Raw genomic sequence first — 25,842 nt, 5'->3', positions numbered from 1 at the left:
CCTTATTTCAAATCTACGTTTTGATACCTTGAAGGTTGTAACTGTGCCTTTCTCTTCAATAATTTCACTCATGTAATTGACGTCTTCTGCAACTTCTTCCCCAAACAACTTCATAACTTTGTGGGTATATATCTTCGAACTGTGAGCCTCGATGTCACAAGTGGTCCTCAGAAAAGGCTTATATATGATGTTCTTCAAGTCATTTTCTCTCATCTTAAGAACATTTTTATCATGCACTTTTAGAGTAGTTTCCAACAATGTGCATAAGCTTGTATTGGAAGTCACATAATTTTTGAAGTGCTTATTCATTTATTCACTTCTTTGAGTCGATGACATACCAACTGTGAATGCATCTGCAACATATGTATCAATCCACTGCTCTCGACATTTGTACAATTTATTGAGCCATTCATTCTGTTGAATATCATATTTCTCAGTTAAAGATTTTCATTATGACTCAAATTCTTCCTTAGTTTCGCTAGTTATACAGTTCCTAAAGTGATCTGGAAAAGATGCACTCCTTTGCAAGACATGACACATTTTTTCTTTGATCTTTGAAAGTATGTACCACTTACAATAATGATGTCTGCTTTTATTCAAACCTTGTCTCACTACAGCGGTCATTGTAGGATCCTGATCGGTGATAATGACTCCCGGTTGACGTCCACCCATTGCCTCAAGCTATTTTTCAAATACCCTTACAAAGGCTTCCACATTCTCATCAAATACAAGGGCAAACCCAAAAAAAGTTGTGCTAAGGTGGTGATTCACTCCAAGCATGGGAGCAAAGGGCATACACCAAAAGCGTTTGTCTTATACGTGGTATCAAAAGTGACCACATCCGAGAAGTGGTTGTAGAACACCTTGACATGACATCTACTCATAATAGGCTGACAATATGACTTTCTTCATCTAATTACACCTTATAGTAAAAAGATGGATTCAATCTTTTCATATCGATTAACCATTCTATCGCACGGTTCCCATCTTTCCCTTTCAATTTTTGTCTCCTAATTGGTTTTCAATATCTTTTTGTGAACAAGGGATACTATCAATCCCTCCAGCCTGCTCTAAAGAGATATCGTAGATATTTCAAGACTTTACCAAAGCAGAGCTCATGGAGTCTATCATTGTCTTGTCGCATCAAATATTGTTCGGTGCGATTGGATGAATCGGGCTTTCCTTGGAGATACAAGGTCGTGATTGTGATCCTTAACAAACCTTGTGACAACCCACTCATTGTTGGAATTTATGCCTACACATATCTTCGGTGCACATCCACACCTTGAATGAGGGATGTTGTTTGTAGGTAACACTTCTTTCACCCTATAGAATCCTTCATTGGAACATATAAATTCTCTAGCAGTTCTCTTTCCATCATTATTATTGTGAGTAGTTCACTTTCTGACACCAAACCCATGTACCAGTGCATAGGCTTTGTAAAACTCAAATGCATCATTTTCATAATTGAATTTCATTCCTATGCAAGGTTCCTCTATTTCTGTCTCTTTGGATTATGACGTATGTTCCATGTTTTCGGGATTTGTGAACTTATTGGGGGGCGGGAACCAACGGATCTTGCTCCATGGGTTGTACAGTGTCCCCCATGTTGTCATCATTTAACCATGTGGGGGATGCCACACTTTCTGAAATGGTGAGGTCCATCTCATGTACTAGAATTGCCCTACAAAAAACACATTTCATTTGTCAATTAATGACTTCAACACTTCACATACTTTTTAATAAGTGACACCAATCACATTTCATTTCAGTTCTATTTTGAAGGGATTTTATCATAGTTTAGTCAATGTATATTATTTGTAGGGACATGTTTCATTCTATTAATATAACTCGGTTTTTGTTCAAAACATTATCAGAAATGGCAGAGGATTCTATCTACTATATGACTGAGAAGAATCTTCATTGTGATGTTCTTCTATGTGGCGTTTTAAATTGTTGAATATGTAATTACAGTCATCCACAGGACACTCCAACAATTTGGCTCCATCCTTAAGAAGATGCTGGGTCAAGTGATCTTTCCTCGTATAACTGCTATGGCTACCATCTACGGGCAAGTAACAGTCTCTACAAAAATTGAAGTTGGGAATATATTTGAACTACCATAAACGTAGAATAAGCCTATTATGAACATATTGGAAGCAACCAAGATGTAGTTAATTTAAAAGAAAATGACTCCTAAATTGCCATGGCGAAGGCAGCGAATTGCAATGCTATTTTTCATTAAAAACAACACTTGCCTCATATAGTAGAGTAATTAAGAAATACGTTTTGAGAACACTTATCAGTTCATTTTTTTAAACCATTCCATACAGGTCAACAACTAATCACCCATCTGAACGAGATAATCAACTCACATAGGATGAAGTTCAGATGAGTACAAGCATACACACATTTATTATACACAAAAAATACAACAATTGTTGTAAACACCCGAATGCACCAAGTTCGACATGTTGCAAACGCCCTATGGCACCGAGTATCGTGTCATTGCCAATACTTCTTTCTTCAAATTCATCCATTGGATTCCATTGTTGTGTAATGTGATCCTTAAATTGATATTTTGCATGGTGGAAACATATTCATCACACCATTGGAAGAACCCACATATTTGGCACTTGTAGTACATCATGTTCGGGTTGTTTACGCTTGACGATACTTTCGTAGCGCAATCTATAGTGCACTTAGGGCATTGTCGAGTTGTATATCCTCAATTACTTGTAGAATGACATGACAATGTTAGGGCCTATAATAATAGCATCATAAACACAGTGTAAAGGACTACATAACTATTATTGTGAAACATGTTGAATTCTTACGTTTTATACAAAATGCATATTGGAAAAAAATAAATTTGACAATTTTATACAAAATGGTACTTGAGTGGGTAGCATTGTAATGATAACTACAGTTTGAACATAGCTAATAATACATTATGATACATGATTATGAGACAATTCAATCGAGAAAATTCATGAAAAACAACACTTGCCTCATAAACAACAAAAATAAATTTGTCAGCATAATGGATGTGCCTCATACATCATATAGTAGAGTAATTTAGATATACATTTTGAGAACACCTATCAGCTCATTTTTTTAAACCATTTTGAAAACACCTATCACCATTTCTGTGGTTTATAATAGTTAACCACTTTGATTAAATGGGCTAAAACAATGTGCCACCAAATTTAACAAAATATGTGCACACAAAAAACAATATGAAGCCGAAATTTGCTACACATAGAGAACTCATAAAGAAAATGGTTTATAATATTTAACCACATTGATTAAATGGGTTAAAACAGTGTGCAACCAAATTTAACAAAACTACATTCGAGAGCAACATGTGCACACAGAGAACAATATGAAGCGGAAATTCGCTGCACACAGAGAACTCATAAAAAAAATTGAACTGTGCAAATAGGATTTTGCTCGAGAAGAGAGAAAATATCTTTTTTTTTTATTGTAAATGGCTTCTTTTACTCGTCAATGAGAAAGCCCTCTCAATTAGGGTATGAATTTAAGATAGAGAGAGAGAGGGTTTAATCGAGGGTACAAATTTCGATTCAAGGAGAGACAGAGAGGGTAGGGATTTCTAGAGAGAGAGGGTGAAATCGTGAGTTTCAGGGCATCTTCCTCAGCGAGCTCGAGCTTGAGTAAGAGGATAGATCCATTCTGCGAGTTTTAGGGCTTTCGCGAGCTTTGGTGGCACGTTGAAATGGCGAGTAAGAAGTAGGAGAGAGGGCTTCCTCAGCGAGCTAAAATGGCGAGCAAAAAGGAGAGAGGGCTTCCTCAGCGAGCTAAAATGGCGAGCAAAAAGGAGAGAGGGCTTCCTCAACGAGCTGAAATGGCGACCAAGAAGCAGAAGAGAGGGCTTCCTCAGCGAGCTTGAGAAAGAGGAGAGAGAAGGCTTCTGCGAACATTGGAAGCTAAAACCCATTTCAACGCTCACATTAGAGGATCACCATTGATTTAGATGGCTTTTTTGCCAGCTGTTGGTTGCACCCCAAACCTCTACACGAAGGGTTGCATGCAAGCTTTTTCCTATATATATATATGAAAAAACCTAAAAAATGCCTATAGGGGAGGTGCTACAGTGTTTTGCCACTGCCACAGACTTGTATATTCATGGTGGTTTATTAAACAGATCCGCAATAGACGTCGTTGTTCCGTGTGAGTTTTTGACCGCCACGGACATGCTAGGTCCGTGACAGTAAAAAAATGCACGCCGCACGATTTTCCGGACGGCGAAAGCACTTTTCATTTTCGTCTATTGGTGTTGCCTAGATGCTTCCATATATATATGAGCAATGATTTCATGCAACAGTTGTATGGTAATATGATGCAACAACCTTCAACCATGATGTGGCTACTTGTTTGATCCAAATTTTGAAATATACACTCTTGTCATTCTAATGAACAATCACAAAATAAAAGAAAATTTGAAAATACAACCTAAAAAGTATTTTTTTAACCCAATTAACATAGGCCGTTTATTTTGGTGAGATGCTTAAATCTAAGCTTTAGAAGGATTTTTTTCATTTCCAATTTTTATGGATGGCTTTATTATCATTAGATGAACAGTGTTTAAAAAGAAAAAATGATTTTTAGTTTGTAAAGGCTAAGATCTTGAAATTCACCAAATGAATGGTCTAGATTTGTTTTTGGAGGAAACGCATTTTGACCATATCTAAAGTTCAAATTAAACTTTTTTTTTTATTATTGATTATTGTGATGAAGAGAGTATATGTGCAAAATTTTGGATCATACAAATACCACAAACATGGTTTTGTAGAAGTGACGTTGCATTATACTATGATACAATTGTTGCATGAAATCACTGCCGTGTGTGTGTGCGTGTGTATATATATATATATATATATATATATATATATATATATATATATATATGACAGTGATTTCATGCAACGGTTGTATAGCAATATAATGCAACACTTTTCAAAACCATATTAGGGTCATTTGTTTGATCCAAATTTGAAAATATACACTCTTTTCATTCTAATGAACAATCACAAAACAAAAAAATGAAAACACAACGTTGAATGCATTTTTTTAACCTAATTAACATAGACCATCCATTTTGATAAGATGCTTAGATCTAAGCCTTAGAAGGATTTCTTTTTTTCCAATTTTTTTAGATGACTTTATTATCATTAGATGAATAATATTAAAAAGAAATAAATGATTTTAAGTTTGCAAAGGTTAAAATCTTGAAATTCACCGAATGAATGATCTAGATTCATTCTTTGAGGGACCTCATTTTGACCATATCTAGAGTTCAAATTAAACTTTTACTTTTTTTGGATTGATTATTGCAATGAAGAGAGCATGTACAAAATTTTAGGTCATACATATACCACAAACATGGTTTTCTAAAAATGTGATTGCATTATATTATGATACAACCATTGCATTAGATCATTTCCCTATATATAAATATGGTTTTGAAGGTCTTTTTACTTTAAAAGTACAATTTTAAGTGAGATTTAAGATGCAGCTTTACTTTTTTTCTGTAATGGCTAGGCCTTACGGAAAAAATACCACAAATACTACAAACATGGTTTTCTAGAAGTGCGATTGAGATACAACCATTGCATTAGATCATTTCTCTATATATAAATATGGTTTTGAAGGCTTTTTTAATCTAAAAGTACAATTGTAAGTGAGATTTAAGATGCGGCTTTACTTTTTTTCTATAAGGGCTAGGCCTTATTTTAACATTTTTCAAGTCAACAGCCTCTCATTACTTGAACTAAATGAACTCACCCATTTCATGCATGGAACCAACGAAACCACTAGCTAATGCCTAACAGTCAAAAAAACAAAGCTGCTAGGTAATGCCAAAATAGAGGTTCACACGTTACTTTCTGAAGAATACTGGAAAACCTAAGCCTGCACAAATACTCAAGGAATATGATGAAAAGGGAGTGATTTCTGATTAACCTATAGGAGAAATAATGATGAATTGAAAATTATACCCTACTCATACAAGAAAAAGGAGATGCATAACTAATAATAATGGTCACTGATATATAACAGACATGAAAAACTTCTTTTATATTTTCCATCATTTTGAGATACTTGGCATAACAGCGAAACACCTTTCACAAAAATTGTTATAATTTGATGGCAAAGTCATTCAAGTCCCAGGACGTTTCTCAACTGATACAAGGTTCGGATCTTTCTGAATGATACATTTAGGTTAAATGTCTAGCATATATGTTGCTATTTAGTCATTTACAAAGGTATAAGCTGCGTCCAAAATCAGTACCTCCCAAAAAAACATCTACCAATGGAAAGAAAAGAGTAGCTTTATAATCATAAAATTGCCTGATGAGTAGACTAGTTACCAACAGAATAATTTCTTGAGGAACCGTATTATAAATTTCATCTGAGAACTTGCATTGACAATTATTATACAAAATGGTTTGAGTGGTTCTGCGTTGAAGCAAAGGGAACACAAGAAATTACGTGCAGCACAGCTATGCCTACTAACCTAATTTGATCAACAATGTAATGAGCACAAGAACGGGTGGCATCATAACTGCATTATGCGTATGGTTTCGAGTATAAAAATATGCTCTATGTGGCCACCACTGGCAGGAAACAAATTGCTCGATGGATGTACCTCTAACCTGAAGGTCCTAAACTGTCAGACAGCATCTGATCAATTTCACCCTTCTCATTGTATTTGTTAACGATCTTCTTTGCATAAGAGGGTGTATGTCTGTTTGCTCTGGAACCACACAAAACTCGTATGTGAGAGAGAGAGAGAGAGAGAGAGAGAGAGAGAGAGAAGGCCTCTTTAATGGCGAGTTCATTAGGCACTGCACCTTTCCTTTCCCCATGTACGGTACACATGTAAATAGTTCCGAATAGTGTGGTAATCCAATGAGTAGCGTGCAAACTCTAAACCCTTAGGACCAATCTGAAATGACAAATTCCAAAAAATTAGCAAAGATTATTCACAAATAACATGACTGGTTGTGAGAAGCATTACTCACCATATTTAAAAAAAATGCTATCAGATTACCAATAAACTTTGGTGCGGGAGGAGAAGCATTCTTTCCTGAAAAGGTACAAATGCATTTCATGAGGAAGAAAGTAATAACTTTCTCACACAGATGGGCATATTTACAGCTAGTTTCACAGCACCACGAGTTTTAGTCAAATACATTCAGCTCCCAACAAGATGCGGAATTTTTGCAATTGGATGGAAATTGGCATTTTCAGTTTTCATTTCACATACCAAGGGGCTACATTTTTTTAGTACGCCCATACCTAAATGGGGTATAAAGTGTCATCCAAAGAAGCCACCGAACACAGTCTGGCCATCACCTAAAAGGTCATTCCAATAGCACCAAAACGTACTTTGGGGTGGCATGCAGCCAAGTCCTTAAATCAAGACCTGGATACTATATGATGCTCAAGTGGTCTATAATAATTAGATACTCCGAAAATCCAATCTAACAGACCCATGATTCTCTTTTGTATATGCAAGTATATGTTTAATACAACGAATTGTAAAAGCCTGCATTCCTTGTTTCATCATCAAGAAGTAATGCATCGACCAAAAAACAGCTGTCGTAGATTAATTGGGAACAACAGTGCAAAATAAACTGGTAAAAGTATCTTCCCTTAGTGGTAGAGGAGAAAAATAACTAGTCAAGAGGCCTCAGCATACCTATTTTTGCTCTGTCATCAGTTTTAACAGTCTCCATAACATAAGGATGACGATTACCCTGAAATGATCATGATAAATCAAAATCTCAAACAGCCATATAAGCCGTTCATTGATAAAATGCTGAGAAAATAAACACTCTTTCACTATCTGGCCCTCAAAAGGCAGAAAGAGAAAGGAAGACCTAAGATTTGACTACAAGGAATTAAGTCTGAGTAAGATGTAAACATACAGTACTAATTGTAGGAGAAACCTCCAAAAGATGCATTATCAAATTAAGCATTTCTCTTCCACGTTCATTTCTGCCAATTGGAAATTCAAATGACAATATGACCAAGTTTATTCAAACAAGCATATGATTGAGCAAAAAATAAAAAAAGAATGAACTCACCTCACTGTGATGTATTGCGGATGCTGTGTCATGGTTACTCCGGCGTACTTAGGCACCCCCATGTATCCTACGACCAAGTCCTGCAAGTTTTGGAACAAACCAATACCTCAGGCTTTAACAAATAATTTACACAAAAATCTAATCCAATGAGAATATAACACAGTGTGAAAATAATAAATCTTCAATCTTATGAAAATTTGTCATTTCAATACTCTGTATCTTGGATTTATTCACCTTTTGCATAAAAATGCATGATACTCTAATACCACATTGAGTAGTCAGTCAATTCCTTTAGCTTAAAACCCGAGTAAATGGTCAAACATACAAATCATTTTCGTTTAATGACCAAAACAGACATCTACTGGGATGTTTACACAGTCAAATAAATAACCATACTACAAAACAAGCATTACAAGGATGCCCTTAAAATATAAAAACAATATAGCACCCAGCCAACCTCACAGAACAATATACACAAAAGTACTGGAAACATGAAAAATAGCCCTAATAACATGCAAAATACCTTTTCTTCTCCCATCGCTAAGCAATGATCAAGTGAAGAAAAACTGATAAATTCTCTAAACATAATCTATTAAGATTTCACCAAAAATACAAACATTAATAAGGGATGGAACTCACTGCCAATGCGTTTGTGTAGTCGAAGCAGCTGCAAGTCACATTAACCACAACAATCATAGATTACTAAAGGTCTTAAGCATAGGAAAAATAATTATAAGATAAGCATCTAATATTGATAACTCGAGAAGATGAACTGCAAAAACCCGTAATGGCAAATATAGATCATAAGCAAACTAACTGGAGAACTACAAAGGACTATCTCTTTATGTAAATCACAAGAAACGAACCACAGCTTTGCAAAAACACTTTCCTTATTGATAAATACCTTTCGAAATATTTGGCCATACCAAACACATACATACATTTCCACGCAAATCAAATCTTTTATGCTAACTATTAAGCATTTCTTGCTCAAATTAACACAAGCATTGAATTAACCAATGAAAATAAATGCCTCAATTTACTTATTCCTGTTTTGCCAATAAGCTACATACAAATCAATTTTCTCATCACCAAAAGACATAGCATTGAAGAAAAATGGCAGCTCATAGCATAAAATTCCTACGACGATATGTATAATCTGTGGTGAGATAATGGTAGAACTTAAAAAACCTACACAAGCACCGTATGAAAGTGAAAGGAGCATTAATGATAATACAAAGTCAGGCCTTACCAACTCGAAACTCTAGCTGAATCGGTTTCTCAAAGAGGGAGAATGTTATGCATGATAGAGAAAACCAGTCAACATACAGTTTATTCCTGTGAAAGATTGAAAATATTTGAGAGAAAAGCACCCATTATGCGTATTTATTTCATTCATAGAACAGCAAATCAACATTAGGGCTTTAAATACAATGTTAGTGTTAGAGATGTCACCTAGCATTAAAGGCACGTTTCGATGGGCAAGAGAGCTCAGACAACTCCCAATTATCATCGTTGTAGCTATCTAAAACCTGTATATGTTGTTTGGCATTGGACACTATAAAGATCTTCAAGAGAGGTTTTTATGGGATTCCTAACATATGCTCAAATTTGCGGGATGTGTTCTATCTATAGTTGTTGGAAACTCCTGTGTTTCTAAATTGTTTCAGGAATCAGAATCATGGAATTGGGGGTGGCCAGATAATACCTATTGTTCGAGTCTCCATCCATACAATACATATCACATGAAATGGGATTCCCAGTCTCCATCCATACAACACTTATCACATGAAATGGGATTCCCTTGGGAATCACACTCCAATCCAATAGGAATCGAGATTCCTACATAGTTGGAATCACGGCCCAATCAACTTGGAATCAAGATTCCTAACTTATACGAATCGTGCACCAAACCCACTTGGAAATAGGCCATAAATAATCAAGGAATGAGTTCCAAAATGCAAAAGATTTAAGGTTTTACATTATCTATAAGCAAGAATTCTACAGTATTGGACTTATTTGATTGAGTATGCTTACCCAGGACTCCCTATTATTGGAATCGATACCTTTGACAACCCTCCCCTACCATTAGAGTCAATGCAGTGAATGCCCTTTATTATAATTCACAAGTATTGGAAACAAGGTAGTGTACCCCTAACTCAGTACTTTCCTAGAGTTTTTAGATTGAATAAAGAAAATACGTTAGTTATTAATAATGCATTCTTAAAAATAAGATATTTAGTACAATTTTTTAAATTTAGGAATAATGTAAACTAGAGTTAGTCGACACCCATAGAGCATTTAGATACCCATCATATATTAACCATTTTACAACTTTCTTTCTTGTAGGACAGTGTGCGGGAAAGGGATAGGTAACTCACATACTAACTAAAGAGAGAAGAGCTGGTTTGTTTGGTTAAGGCATGGATGAGGATATAAGTCTTACTAGTAATGAGAGTCACACCGGTTCTCCTAGTTTGAACATCCTTGGGGAGGTGGAGAACCATTGTCAAGTCAAGCTTTGCAGAACAAAGTGGAGCGCCGGTGATAAGAGAAGCTTATTACATTCGTAGGGGTGAAACGGGTTAACTTTTCTTACTTTTCTAGTTAGCTAGTTAATACGTAAGCAAGCCAGTCAGCAAGCAAAAGTAGTGAAGTTCAATCACTCAGGCTATTAGTATATCCTTCATTCCCTCACTCTATTCGTTAGATAGAACAATTAGAGTAGGCGAGGAGAACAGCTTCTGAATGTAGCCATTCGGTAGGGGCCTTCCTAGGGGACTTTAAAATAATAAAATTTTCAAATAATGTTTAAAAATTCCAAGCATGCCATAAAATTTTGGCAATCATTTTGATATAGTGCATCTAGACTTCAAATATCTTTGACTGCTACTCCAAAAAATAGGAAGCGAGGTCTCAATATTCATTGAATCACAATCTTGTGCACTTCATAATCATCATGATCATCCGAGCCTTAACCCAACTTTGGGGTCGGCCACACGAATCTTGTTTTGCCATTCCGCTCTATCAAGGGCTATACCTCAGTCAGACAACCTGTACAATGCGCTGCATACAGGGAACACCCTAGCATAAGCATATAATGTTGGATCAGGATTCATGACAGGGATGTTGAAAAAGTTTTCCACTGGCGGCCGACCTAATACAACCGTCCTCCTTTCCTTTCTTATCTAGGCTTGGGACAGGGAATGGCGGAGTTGCACACTTACAAATTGAAATTTGGTGAGGTGAAATCTAGATTCCAAAGATATCAAAATGAGATTCATAAAATGATGAACTGTGGTTGCTAACTTCCAGGAGATGGGATTTGTGGTAATTCTTTCACAAAAATGAGGAATCGCTAGCAGAACAGATGATTCTGGTAACTATAGTTCTATCTTTATAACACTAAAACAGGGTCTCTTGGGTGAAGACACCCTCTTACATCATCAAAATTGGGCTCCTCTTTGCAACTCCAAACCGACCCCCCCTCCCCCCTTCCAAAAAAAAAAAAGAAAAAAAAAAAAAGCAAAAAAATAAAAAAAGAAAAAGGAAAAGAAAAAAAGGCACCCTCCCTCTCTAATTGTCCCCATAAACGGCTCTGTTCTTGAAATCCACCATTCTCCACCATAAACACCTCTAATTCCTATTGCCCCTTTTTTGATCTCTCCTCTTAGCTGGCTCCCTTCCAACTTGGCCCCATATCACCTACAAGTTTTTCTCACTATCAGAACCTTAGACCTTTCTGCCCTGGTCACTTTACCATTTCCCCCTTCTTTCCACCCTATAAGCTAATCCGTAGCCACTTTCTTCATTTCTACGGGAAAATCATTATGGTGATTGGTAATTTAACAGAGCTTCACTGACTCTCTAAGGAGCTGCTAGTTTGTTGCAGAGATTCCACCATAATCCTGGCACTAATATCTTAAGATCTAAGCAATAACTCTGGTCCCAAAGTTTTGAACTGATATAAGCAGACTTGAGTAGTCCCTCCACTCTCTCTCTCTCTCTCTCTCTCTCTCTCTCTCTCTCTCTCTCACAGTAATAACCAACTTTACAAAGATATTTTGGGGATCATATGAGAACTTCAGCAACTAGAGACCCTTCAACTCAATGAAAATCCTAAATTCCCCACTCAAGCAATGAGGTCTAGGAATCTCTCATTTCTAGAGAGAGATCAAAGAAGGAAATGAGGTCTAGGTTTAAGGTTTGGAGAGATTTAAGGTGGTTAGGCATTTTTCCTCTTTCACAATGTCTAATTACCATCACTTGTGGGCAATGATGTAAACATGCCGAGGTCACTCAAGACTCACCTGAGTTGGTTCAGCTATGGGCCCTAGTGAGTATCAGGCCAAAAAATGGGAGATCGAGCAAGTCACACCTTATTTTGGTTTTCTTTGTTATTTTCTTTATAGACTCAACCTAGTCTTGATCAGAGTGAACCAAGTCGAACCCAATGACTCAGGCTTGGGACCCTAGCAACTCCCAAACAAAGTCTGGGTTTTAAAACACTACTTGTGGGATCCATCATAGAGGAAGAGATCCTTGTGGGTTAATGGCTTCAACAAACAAAAGAGGTCAATAATCTTATCTGTATAAATATTCCAGCCAAACATCTAACAAAGTTGTGCTATTGATGACATACTAATTAAGATAAGTAATAATCCTAACACATACTTTGTTTTCATTTCAAACAAGGTCTTAGTGTGTAGTGCAATTATTAAGTTACTTTGAGGCTAGTTTGGTGCCCATGTATTGTTAACCCTCATGTTATAACAAAACCTTTCGTCTCCAATCTGCTCTTGCTTTGGCTCAGGAGTGTCCTTATGCATGATTTTTAAATGGTAAGGCTTCCAACTCATCGCCAAAACCAAGGTATTTTATCTGATTTCGTTCCTCTCATGACAAGCATAGTATTATTAGCAGCAAGGGTTTGTACCCTAGTTCTAAACTAGGCACAAAACTGATCTCAACTAAACTAGGACTGCTTCGTGTTTCTAATTCTTTTCTCAATGCCTAATTTTACCAAAATTTTGTTATCCATTTCGTAGCTCACTCACTGTTTCTATATTCATGCTTGCTACTATTATTGTGAAGGATGCGAGGACAATCAAAGCGATAGAAAAAGGTAAAAAATTTCGGGGAATAAATGCACCGCAGTCTAGTCCGCAAACAGAATTGTTGCAAATGACACCTTTTGCTAATTAATAGTAAGATCTATGAGCTCTCACTTCTACATTTGGATAAAAACTGTCACAATGTTCACTAGTAAACTTCAATAAATTCAAACACCTAAACTGACTAGATCAATCAGATTATCGATGCATATTTTCAAAAGCCCCAAGGCATGTGAATAACCGGGAATGTCTTACAACCACCCCATTTTATACTGGTCCTTAAATTTTACAGCTTTCATAAATAAATCCCGAGTTCCACATTGCTATATTAAAAAGAAAGAAAGAACAACCATAATTTCTTTGAGAGACCCAGGGAATCTCTCAAATGCAAATTATTTTAATATCAGTGAAAAGAAAGGTCAATTATTTATAGTGGAGAGGCACGAAAGAGACCTGTAACAAGAGGGAGCAATAACATCAACTAGGTCATTTGCTGGCAGGCAGAAATAAGGAACCTGTTTCAAGAAAACTTTTAGAGTGAGAAAAAGGACTATTGGTAAGACATGCAAAAAAGGAAAAAGAAACAAAAGGAAATTGAAGCGATACAGTACCTCCTCAATATGTCCATCCAAATGCTTCAAATGGACCTATTCCAAGGCGCACTTTCTCAAAGAATATCCAAATAAAAGATTTCTTAGGAATAATCAGATCATTAAATCTCATTTTGAGCGAATCCTATATAAAGAGTATCAAAGTAACTTAAAAACAGGATAGAAACATAAAGGAGTTTGTACTGTTTGTGTGAAAATTATAAAGAAATTGTACAAGAAGTGTTTGATGTACATTGCTCTTTGCAAGTAATGAGAACGTATTTTGGATTGTAATTGTACAAGAAGTGTTTGATGTAAGCTGTATGATAATTGTATGTTGCCGACTTTTAAGCATGGATTGTGTTGTATGTAAGCAAATCTCATTTATGTCCAAATGAATAGAAATCATGTTGGGGATGTTTTGAGTTGTTTTTTATCCTCTTTTATTGCAGTAATTCAGTGAGAGGAGTGATTGTATCAGTGTGATATTATTGCAGTAATTCAGTGTGTACTTTTATGAGAAAGTGTACGCAATCAAGGTTTATATAAGTCTCTTGTAAATTTTTTAAAATGTTGTATCCTAAAAGATTGGTATCTACACCTAGCATTTGGGAGGTTATCTAGCCCGAAATGCGAGAGACCAAAACAGCCCTCGGCTATATCTCCAACCACAACGGGGGTAAAAAATTGTGACAGAATAAGTTTGCTCAATATAGCTGCCAATGAGGCAGGCCAAGCAATGAGGCCATGGGCTGCTCCACCTCAATATAGCCTCATAATGCGGTATATGGTCACCCTAGTTTGGACGGTTACAATGTCCATCCCCATGCTAAGGGTTCCTCTGGAACCCAAATTTTAGGGATGTTCCCTATGCACCCTAGCATCCAATCCAATGAAAAAACAGAACGAATTAGTACTCTAAAAGTGCCTAAAAAACCTCACCCATAGGGTGCCAATAAACCATCCATTTCTTTGAATGGTCAATCTAGATCATAAAGAACTCAACGTCAATTTTTCTTTTTCGCATTTCTCTTTTTTGTTTGTTTGGTGAAGGCAAGGCCATATACAAAATTTAAGTCAAAACAAATCTCCCTAAGGCCTATATTTAACCATCCTTAAAAATGGATGGATTGTATTAACTATAATTTCTGTCTCACCAAAACAAACATTTTGTTAGTTTTTTTTTTTTTCTTCCTTTTCATGAGCTTCTTCGCCAATTCAATAATGAGTGTACATTGGGGGCCAAACAAATACCACTATCACCCTAATAATGAGGAGGGTGAACACTATTGTTAGGGTATGCATCCTTCAAAGGAATTGAGAGCTTGTAAGAATTGATATTTTAGTGATATTATAATCCAATGAGAGTGAGTCATGATTCATAGTGCCCAAATGACTCATCTACATGCAGTTATAAAATCCTTCATCCTTGAGCATGAGAGGTATGTGGCCTAATATATTGAGAAGGATTTCAAGGTTAACCCTTGTTGAGGTCGGAGAGATGCACATTGGTGATCAGCCAAGAGAAGAAATACTCCTGTGTGTGGATTGGAGGCTTGTAAAGGCAAGGGCCAAATCCTCAACATAACCACCCCATGGCATCTCTACATGTGAAGCCACATATATATGGGAAGTGACACAACAAGGTCAATGTGTACATGTGTGAAAGAGAGGACCCCCGGCACCATAGTGGTATGTGTACAAGTCCATTGGGACATGACTTGTCTTTAAGGGGAAACCTCTAAACCACGGACTGGTTTGATAGTTTCTGTATTTATTGCTTGGCTTTGATAGACCAAGCATGAGTCATGGCTGAAAGAAGCAACTGTAGAATTTAAGGCAATAGAATAAAAAAAATCTCTTTTTTTTAAGCAATCAATTTGTTCCACTTACAAGTGCCACAATACACTGCAGTAAATAAGGAAACAAACCCTAAATACAACCTAAGACCTTTGCTTTTACTACTAATTAAATAGACACAATCCAGGAATGAAATACGAGCTTCCACTAACAATTTAAGTACAAATAATGTTCCTGAAAATTCAAAATAAATAAGAAAATATAACTGAAAAATAAAATAAACAGATGGGAAGACTTACACTAGAATGCCCCCCATAGGACTTAGCACACCCCACACTCGATTTCTGACCGATAGCGTACTCTAATCCTTTTGCCCTTGCTGAATTTTAAGAGCCGAGAAGCTTCCTTAGGAAATACCTTGCAAAACTAGGGTTTACATAGCTTAAACACAATTAGGGTTAATTAGAATTTGGAACAATTAGGGCATATGCCTTAGGACACCTCCTTTTTCTAGGGCTGGGTGTACTCTTAAATCCTAACTAGGGTTGGTGCAGGCCACCCATTGTAGCTTATGGGGTGGCATGCCACCTAAAAAGAGAAAACTAGAGTGAAGAGAGAAGAATGGGGCATGAAAGAGTGAGAAAGTAGAGAGAGAGAGAGGCTACAAAAAATTGTTGTAGAGAATGAGGGATCCCCTCCTCATATAGGCCTCAAGGGCCTTAAGTATACCTATTCAATTATGACTCATCATAACCAATAGGATTTTCGAAAACCTATGAGGTGAGAGAGAATTAAATCTCATACATCCCATGAATCAATCATCATGATTTAGGGAAGAATATTAAGAACCTTATCCCCTGAATCTTTGACACATATCCACTTCCAGTTAAACTAGGATAAGACTTACTTAAACCTAATCTTCTAGATTGTAGGAATTCAAAAAGATAAAAATATGGTCAAAGATATTATCAAAAACTCACTCCCATAAAAGTACAAAATATTTTTCAAAAGATTTCCTTAACTTAAAAGACATCTTTTAATTTTATTAAAACAAAACTAAAATAATAGAGTGAGATGTGCCACCTCCATGAGTTATAGGCTCCACGTCCCACCCATGTGGTGTGGCACACATGTGGGGCTGTATCCAAGGGCCCCACACGTACCCCCTCTATGCAACTATAATTTCGGATATACCCTTTTCAAGGAATTGAAAGTTGAAATTATTTTTTAAAACTTGAAAAAAAATTAAAATTCATAAAAACATTTCTTTCACTGAAAATAAAATATCTAGAAGTTGATTTGTACCAATGGGTCAAGATAAATACCTGTCAGGGCACCCTACCCGACCTAGTAACCGTATTATCTTCTCAAACCGACCCAACAAGACCTATAACCCACAGTCTCATGCAAGGGCTCATGATTGGAACGTCAAAGTTGGCTAATAAATAGTGCAACCAGAGTCCTATACTGTAGATTACATGTTCCCCATCCTTAATTGCAAGTCACATGCACATATCCCTAGAGTGCAAGGGGGGCTATGTCTATGCACATGTACAGTATCCCTATACAGGGTTGCTTCTCAGTAATGAAGCTTTCATGTATACATACCATGCGAAAGTTTGTTAAGGATTTAGCCTCGCTCTTATAGGCCTAAATCTACACACAGTTCTCATGGCCTACAAAACATCCCTGGGCATCTCTCCAACCTCAACATGGGGTGACCCTCAGTAAACCCTTTGGGGTAGTGCCATATGCCCAGGGGGTAATGGTTTGGGCCATATAACCAGGGCAGCTAGGTTAGTTAACCAACACATACACTCCCACCGAAGTGTATAAATAATATTTAAATGTTCTCACAATCTTTAAAGGCCACAAGCCCTAACACTTGCAAGACAAAGTCGTGGGTCATGGGTTCTATTGAGTTGTATGGAAGCTAGTAAATGGAGTGCCTAAGTAATTTTTATTCCAAATCCTATGGATCTAATTATCGTTTAATGATTTTTATTAAATAACTTGTTTTTAAATTATTGGAGAAGCATATGCAAGTGGTGTATGCACCCTACTTGGGCCCAATAGCCAAGGGCCCACATGTGGGAGGGCCCTCCTCCTTGGAGCATGGTGGGACCCAAAGGATCCACTCTTTTCTCCTTTTCTTTCCCACATGTGATTCTCTTCTCTCCTTCTAGATGGTCCTTTTGATAGGAACAAAATTTTAGTCAAAAGGAAGAGATGGTTTTCTAGATGATTGATAGGATGTTTAAGAGGTGAAAAGATTTTGGAAAGTTCAGAAAGCGAATATTTACTTTTCCATAAAATTTAGAAAGGCTTCTAAAAATTATTATCTGCTGCCTTTTCTCAAATTAAAAGAGAATGGGTTGTGGAAACTAAGAGATAAAGGTTACAAATCCTTACCTTCATCATTATGGCTGATTTAAGAAATGGAAGGCCCATATTAATAGCCTCTCTTCACACTCATGGATCACTGCAGATGGACAATCCACATGGCTCCTACGTAAAGATGGCAAAACAATAGCCCTGCAAACACCATAAATGGGGGTCTTCTATCCACCCTAAGCTGTGAGAAGTCTCTCTCTCTCTCTCTCTCTCTCTCTCTCTCTCTCTCTCTCTCTCTCTCTCTCTCTCTCTCTCTCTCCCATCCCCTTCTTTCTCCCCAAAGTCTGCACGCCATAGCCCCAGACATCTCCCTTGACGAATCATGTGGTCTACTAGTATGGTGCTCCACAATATATTGTTTTCTATGCTATATGCCACAGTAAAGATTTTTTTCCATCTTATGCTTTTTTTTTTTTTGGAGGAGGAAGATGTTAAAGCAAGGATTTAGATCAGTGCGCATTGATCCAAGTGATCCGGAGTGGGGTGCATCAACTCCTTTTGGAGGTGATCCAATGCACACTTTGCAGCAACAGCTTCCCATAGTTCTTGACATTGTTTATGCTTTATATTGTTGCTGTATTTTTTTTTCGAATAAAATAAAGGTGATTATATCCATGCAGCAAGTGTGAATCCTTGTTTTGGTTTTGTTTCGACTAGTTTTTCATTGAATATATTGTAAGTGGCCCATATACTAGACACCTTAGATATGCACTAGATATAAAACCTCTATCAGTTTCCATGTATACCAACTATAGAGCAGGAGCAACAACAACAGCAATGCATATCCTTCAAGATCTCACAGTTGTCAGTGACTCTGATTTCCAAAAACCAAAGAAGCCAAATCGCAGACTAGTAGTTTTTTAATGCAAACTGAATTGTATGTTTTTCAAAGAAAGAAATGGCAAACAGATCTAAGTGTATTCCAATGAAAGAAACTAAAAATATTGAAAATAATGGGAATTTTTTAAATAAGAGTGTTCTATAGTGAAAGTTTTACATAAAAGAACTCATCCAAATAAGAAATTAATCACAATCAAGATTTGAGTATGATATTGTTCTCAACCTTTATCCCATGTTATAGTGAATGAAGTCTAGTTATGAACATTGTAAGAGAAAGAAATTATTTTTCACTCTTTAGATTTTTAAGTAATATGTCAACAATCAAATATATCCCAGAACATCAAGCTTGAAGGATTATGTACCTTGTAATCCTGCATGAATTCATAATGCAAAACTGTCTCTGGCTCAGTGCTTGCAGCTCTTAGAAACTTCTCTAGCCCATCACGTGTCCCATTGTCCACTACAATCAGGAAATTCTTAACTGGTGTAACTTGTATGGCAGATTAATGGTTTGATCAGATACTACTTCCTTTGCATTTTAGAACATAAGAGGTTCAAAACTAATCGACACTATTAAAGCACAAAATGCACGATCCATAAATTACCACAGTTGGTCCCAAGCACATAAAGCTTTTCTAGATTCAAATGCTTCTCAACAGATCTTAATGCTGCAGTTCAATAAACCACTCTGCATTACAACAGGAGTCGTCATAACAATGCATGATTCATGCATTGAAGGGAAAAAGCAAATAACAGTACCTTGAACTTGGCAACCCACACCACAAAAAAGAAGTCGTTTGACCCTCGCTTCCTGGAAATTTGAGAAAGCAAACAAGAAATATCAACACATTTACATAATGACAGGAAAACAATCATGAAGAAGAACTAGCCTAGCCATAAGTAGTTTATTGGATGACTTACTCATCTCAAGCGTGAAAGCAATTATCTAGAAATATTTATATGAACACATTACACAGAGACAAAAAAGCAGATAGTAACAATCATGCACGTGAATCTAGTTGCTTCAAGCATATTTTACTTGAACAATGCAATCAATTAAGAGTCAATTACACAAGAGCTTAAGAGATTAGGTGGTCCACAAGTTGGCTAATTCTCTGTTAGAGTTACCTTCGAAGGCCTTGAATCTAGTATTTTATAGCTCTTGTTCTGAGTGGGAGTGAGTGAGAGCGATGTGATTCTAGGATCTTGACGAACTGAGACCAAAAGTCACAAACCTCATGTCATGAGGCTTGAGTATGAGAGGCACCGAGAGGGTTGAGGGTTAGTCAAGGTCATAACAGTGAGATGGCCAAGGCGGCTAGAACCATTATTATAAGAGCTAAATTAATTTCTGAATGATGGCCCCATATGAGAAGGTTAGGTTTTGAAAGTACATAAGCCCCAATTCCTGACCTCGAACCTTTCATGGCACGTGCATACACAATCGCAAATGGGAAGCCACTCTTTCATAGTAGATTCACTTGAAAGAGAAATGCACATGTGCCAAAAGATGACCCCCGCATCCACAAGAATGCATGTCCTCGGAGTTGCATTTGTAATCTACTATAACTTGAGAGCTTTTGAGCTACATATCGAATAGACTTTGATAAGCCAAGCATGACCCCTGCCACGGACTGTGAGTCATGGGTTTGTTGGGTCATTATGAGAAAGTGACTTTGTATTCGGGACCTAGCAAAGTTGAGTGCTCTGTTACCCAAGTCATCTCCATGGGATCCTAATTTCCCTTATTAATGTTTTTATATGGCGGCAAACTGAATAAAAATGACGGAGAATGCTTGGGAGAATTTTTTGGGGTACGTATTTTGAAATTGTTTTGGAAAATGATGAGAAAGGACAAACCCACTATAGCCCACACGTGGCATCCAAATAGCCAATGGGTACCACGTGGAGGTTGATGTGGGTCCACGCCATTGTCACATGGGGATGATGTGGGGGTGACATCAAAGCCCATGGGGACTGCTTTGTCATTTGACAATTTGTTGAAATGAGTATTTCATCGAGAATTTTGAGAAAGATTGAAATTGAATTAGAGCACATGTTTCTTATGCGCAATTGGTTGGTTGTATGCAGATGGCATGATCCTCTAGGAGTATAAGGTTTGATATTATTATTGAAACCTTAAGTCCTTCTGGAAATTGGCTCATAAACCCCAATCCCATACTGCATCATATGGTTGGTTGCACAAGCACACCTTGATAACATGAATTTGGAGGGATCTTGGAATTCATAATTCAATGAACGGGAAGCCCATACCTAGGCTTTCTCATTCTATTTAATCAAGCTAGCATGGGTAATTATGGAAGCAAATTGAATTTGATGAGATTTGGAGTTTAAGTTTAATAGTGGGAAATTTGGAGTCAATTTAGGATTTATTAGAAAGATAATGGTGTTAAATCTCATCCATTCATTAAGATGGTATGACGAGTGATGAGTGGCTAGGATCAAGCCCCCTCTCATGCCATGAATGACTTGTGTCAATAGCCAAGATTAGCTCATCTAGAAGCATCTACTACACAAGCTTATATATACCCCCTTGTCCACCCATTTGGCATCTTAGTTCTCTCATTTTGTGGCACACCCGCCTTAGACCTCTCTCTCTCTCTCTCTCTCTCTCTCTCTCTCTCTCTCTCTCTCTCTCTCTCTCAATTCATTCAAGTAAGATCTTAGAATGAGAAAGGAGTAAAGTGCAGAGTAAAAAGTGGGAATTAGGTAAGAGAAAGTGAGCTCGTAGCTCCATTAAAGCTTCATCTCAAGCTTAGAGGTGAAATCCTAGCTCCATGATGATTCAATTTCGGGCAGTTCATTATCAAGCCATGCATCTGTGGAGCTTTTGGTGACTGCAACATTTAATTTACAGCAAGGTATCATAGACTCTTAACTTCTTATTTCATGAGAATTTGAGTTCAAAATTGATCCTAGAGTATGAGCCCTTGCTTCCTAGTAATTTGATCACACTTTGGAGAGAATTTGATTGAGTATTCTTGAGAATTTATTGACTGATTGCTTTGCAATTTTTTGATGCAAATCAGTCAATTAATTCACCTCCTTAATGACTCAATTTGGTAAAATTTTAAGGGGAAACTATTGTTGGGCTTATGTGGCCATTTAAAGGCCTTATGAAAACTTGTAAAATTATGATTATAGTGATGTGATAGCTCCAGTGGAGTAGTCAGGATGGACTGTGTGGAATGGTCCAAGGTGGACTATAAGGAATCGCTGATGTTGTGACTCACTTGAGTTTTGACAGGTTATGGCTCATGTTGATATCTAAAAACCTGTATCCCTGGGCACTTATGCACAACCAATAAGAGTTTCGATGTGAGGACATCTTTTGATGAGGTCGGAGTTGTGCCCAGGGTGGTTGGCCTAAGGACTGGGTGTGACTCCTGTGTGAGGTGGTTGGTCGGAGAGAACAAAGGCCAAATCCTCATCGATACCATCGCACGACATGTGCACTAGATAGTCATCCTGGAAGCAGTCCTCTAGGTGAGGGTATGTTGTGTACATATGCCGAAGCAATGTCTCGCCACAACACTGGATTGCGTTGAAAGGACCCATGAGGTATTGTGCTAGAATGGGACCATGACTTGTCCTTAGGGAGGGATCTGTAATCCATGGACTAGGATCGTGTCTCATTCATTTATTGGTTGACTTTAACAGTCCAAGCATTAACCCCTGCGATGGGCTGTGGGTCATGAGAATTGTTGGGTCAATTTGAAAAGATGACAGTGAGATACCGTTTCTAGAAGGGATGGAGTCCTCAATATATTTATGATATTCCTAACTCTTTGGATCCAATTCTCATCAAAATTATTTTCAATAAATTATATTTTATATTATTAAAATTAATTTTTAGATCTCTCTGGATATTATATTTCAATGAAAAAGGATTCTTAAATAAGCTAAAATCATTGTTTTGGATTATTTATTTCAGAGAGAAAAAAATATTTATTGATTTCTAAAAATCAATTTTATTAATCTAAAATTTATTTGAGGGTGTGGGGGCCCATTAGAGCCTTGGGCCCACCACATAGGAGCCCACTTAGTAGGGGCGCAAGGCCCACATAGGACACACAAGGTGGGACGCCCCACCTATTCCTTTCCTTAATGAGTGGCTTGTGAAGCAAGCCTTCCAAATGGTTTTGAAATATTAGGAAAGTGTTTCAAATCAAGGATGATTGTTTTAAAAGTGGAAAGTGTAGAGATTGATGAAAATTAAATAAATGTTTAGTATTTTCCCTATCCAAATATTTGATGGGAATAAATTTTTGGAATCTGAGGGATAATGGTTCTAGCTCATTCCTTTAATCATGATGGTTGATCTAAGATATGAAGTGCTAAAATCTCTCCACCCCACAAGTTTCCAAGATCTACAGTCAAGCTTAAGTCTCATACTGATGAAAAAACCCTAAAGCCCAAAAACCCTAGCATCTACTCTATAAATACACTCTATGGGGTTCCATTTTCTACACATTTGAACAAAGGTTGGTCGCACTCTCTCTCTCTTCCCCTAGCAGGTATGCCTCACTCTCTCTCTTATTTCTCTCTTATCGTTAGGGTTTTGATTAGTATAGACTGTAAGAAACCCTAAAGGGCCGGCCCTAGCCACTAAGGGTGGCACGCCCTAGCCATTGAGGTGTTGTTTAAGCTTGTTCTTTGGGATTGTGTTTCTCCCATCCCATGTCATGTTCTAAAGAGGTTTTGCCTAGGCTTCCCGAATTATGAGACTGGTGTGGGATGTACGAAATCCTTGGGGGTAACCAGAGGCAAGGTATTCGGAGATTTCAATGGCTCCATTTTTCTTGATTCTTCATGCATTATAGTTTTGTTTGATTGTAAAGAATTACAATGGTATGCAAGAGAAGATCCTAGATTGTATTAAGATTTATTTTATGAATAAAGTTATAATTTTGTACACTTGTAAGTATTCTAGCTGGTATGAATAAAAGAAATAAAATTTTTAACTGCATATACTTGGCTAGATCACATGTCCTACTTTCAACAATGCCAAAAATTTCCCTACAGCTATTACATAATTCTTCACCAAATTGGGAGTAATTCCATGGTATGCAACTAAGTCCTTGGCCGTAAAAGTTTTTTAGCCTCTCTTATGTTGGGAAGTACCACAAAGTAGTTTATATAATGTTTCCCATGACTTTCATGAAAAGTTTTTGGGCCTCTCTTATGTTGAAAAGTGCCACAAGTGTAGTTTATATGATGCTTCATTGCTTCCCATAAGATGATGTGAAGTTGGCTGAGATCTTGGTGCCATCTAAGTAGTCATTCCATGGTATGCAACTAAGTCCTTGGCCGTAAACCGGGGGCACAAAGAGCTCTACCTTTGACTTCCCATGATCAAGATCATTTAAGACATTAGAGAATCATTGTGTTTGTATGTGAAGATTGGGTTTTGTGGAGTTCATGTAATTAGGAATTGATGTATAATATAATCCTGAATTTTATAGCACTTGAGTTTTAAGTATGCTCAATCTCCTTGCATAGTTTTGGTCGGACTTTGGTAAGCGACCTAAGTAGGAGTTGTAATCCTTGGATTTTAAAGTGTATGGATGTCCATAATGTGACTGTAACTGGAGGCCAATGTGGGTGTATGTCATGTGATTGAGTTGTATTTTGGTGATGTAGTCCATTGTAAGAGAATTTTTGAAGTTTTGTAACTTGGACTTGGTTTCATAGACTACGATTCTCATGATTATTGGCAGTTTTGTACCCTAGGAATACTTGTGAAAGGCAAAAACATAAGGATGCTTGGATAAATTATTAGCAAACCTCAAATTCCATTAAAAAACAAAACTTGAGGGTTAAATACTCAATTCCATTAACTAAAGAATGTGGTGAGTCACAATCTACAATGGATGAATGCCTGTCTATGTTATTATACTGTTGTCATATTGTGTCGAGACTGATACTGATACCAAATACTCTCAGGATACTTGGAATAACCAAAAACAAAATATGAAAAAAAAAAAATTTGTACAAGATGATATGGTATATATATGAATCAATATGTTGTAATAACCAAAAAACAAATATGAAAGAAAACTATTGTACAAGATGATATGGTATATATATGAATCAATATGCTGGAAGCATATGCCTTATACATGCTGTAACACAAATAATCGATGCGTCAGATGGAAAATTCATATCTATATCCACATCCTAGATTTGAAGAAATGCTGAGTCATCTGGTAGGTCCCAATGCAATAGTTTATCAGGAAATTAGTATCAAGTCATCGTGAAACCCTTAGTAACAGAAAATTTTGGGTTTGGCATGACCAAAAAAGGGGTGTTATTACTTCTAACAGCAAATAATGCCCTTCTCCATACTAATAATGACAGCTTTGTTGTTTTCTGATTTAAATTCTATAACAAAAGCTCATCAATTCCCAATTCTTTCTCATAATATGTGAAGCCATTGCAAAGAGCATTAGTTAGTTCCCCAGGGTCGATATTCCATCATGGAGCTGCCTGATGTTTCACTGTCAACCAAGATCCTGCATGCAAATAAGTAGAATTGCAAAGCAAGATATTGCGTGCACATTCATATGCTTAGCAAAAGACACAGTTTCCTTAGAACCCTAGTGTTCCTTTTGCAAAAACAAGATGTCCCTTTCCTTTTCCTGTGGAGAGGATGAACACATGAAAGATCATCATGTCAGATTTTGGGCATTGGCGGATTTCAATAGCACAACTTAAAGAACAACTCAAAGGCAGGAAACTACTGTAGTTACTTTTTGCAGCTTGCCTTACTACTTTTCATAGATAACTGTACCACACTTAATCTGCAGACTTGTCGTAGAAAAGGTCAGTGAGATATGCTAGGCTGCAGAAAAATAGCTCATGCAGTAGTCTGTTAGGTTTGAGAAGTTTTCAAATAGAATATTAAGGTCTCATACCAATCACAACTTTACTCAAGGATGTTTATTCGTTTTTAAATTTTATTTTAGG

The 25,842-nt window shown here is 36.9% G+C and overlaps 1 protein-coding gene and 1 long non-coding RNA gene across 22 annotated transcripts in view; both read right to left on the bottom strand.

Annotated features, from left to right (window-relative positions):
- The window catches only part of HCAR (coenzyme F420 hydrogenase family / dehydrogenase, beta subunit family), a 42,993-nt gene that overhangs the window by 1,706 nt on the left and 15,445 nt on the right, over positions 1-25,842 (bottom strand). For 3 of the 21 annotated variants that reach the window (XM_088872136.1, XM_088872131.1, XM_088872137.1), the window contains 13 exons: positions 19,612-19,663; positions 19,458-19,520; positions 19,215-19,312; positions 13,840-13,875; positions 13,682-13,743; positions 8,754-8,781; positions 8,115-8,194; positions 7,956-8,025; positions 7,727-7,784; positions 7,047-7,111; positions 6,876-6,970; positions 6,678-6,778; positions 2,218-2,735 (listed from right to left, as the gene is read on the bottom strand). In XM_088872136.1, the coding sequence (XP_088728262.1) occupies positions 2,692-2,735; positions 6,678-6,778; positions 6,876-6,970; positions 7,047-7,111; positions 7,727-7,784; positions 7,956-8,025; positions 8,115-8,194; positions 8,754-8,781; positions 13,682-13,743; positions 13,840-13,875; positions 19,215-19,312; positions 19,458-19,520; positions 19,612-19,663 (852 nt within the window). In that variant the 3' untranslated portion in view covers positions 2,218-2,691. Of the gene's footprint in view, positions 1-1,014; positions 1,685-2,217; positions 2,765-6,403; positions 6,779-6,875; positions 6,971-7,046; positions 7,112-7,726; positions 7,785-7,955; positions 8,026-8,114; positions 8,195-8,753; positions 8,782-13,681; positions 13,744-13,839; positions 13,895-19,214; positions 19,313-19,457; positions 19,521-19,611; positions 19,664-25,842 lie in introns of those variants that run through there. The other 18 variants (XR_016059362.1, XR_016059360.1, XR_016059361.1 and 15 more) reach the window with 15 other exon arrangements.
- LOC148781248 (uncharacterized) lies at positions 13,905-18,120 on the bottom strand. The gene is made up of 2 exons (XR_016059373.1): positions 18,031-18,120; positions 13,905-13,963 (listed from the first exon to the last, which is right to left on the bottom strand). It is a non-coding gene; the product is annotated as an uncharacterized LOC148781248 (long non-coding RNA).

The sequence above is a fragment of the Amborella trichopoda genome, chromosome 7 (genome assembly GCF_054954075.1).
Source record: "Amborella trichopoda isolate Santa Cruz 75 chromosome 7, AtrichopodaSantaCruz75HAP2 v2.0, whole genome shotgun sequence".
In the NCBI taxonomy this organism is placed as follows: Eukaryota; Viridiplantae; Streptophyta; class Magnoliopsida; order Amborellales; family Amborellaceae; genus Amborella; species Amborella trichopoda.
This window is presented reverse-complemented; position numbering and strand designations above follow the sequence as displayed.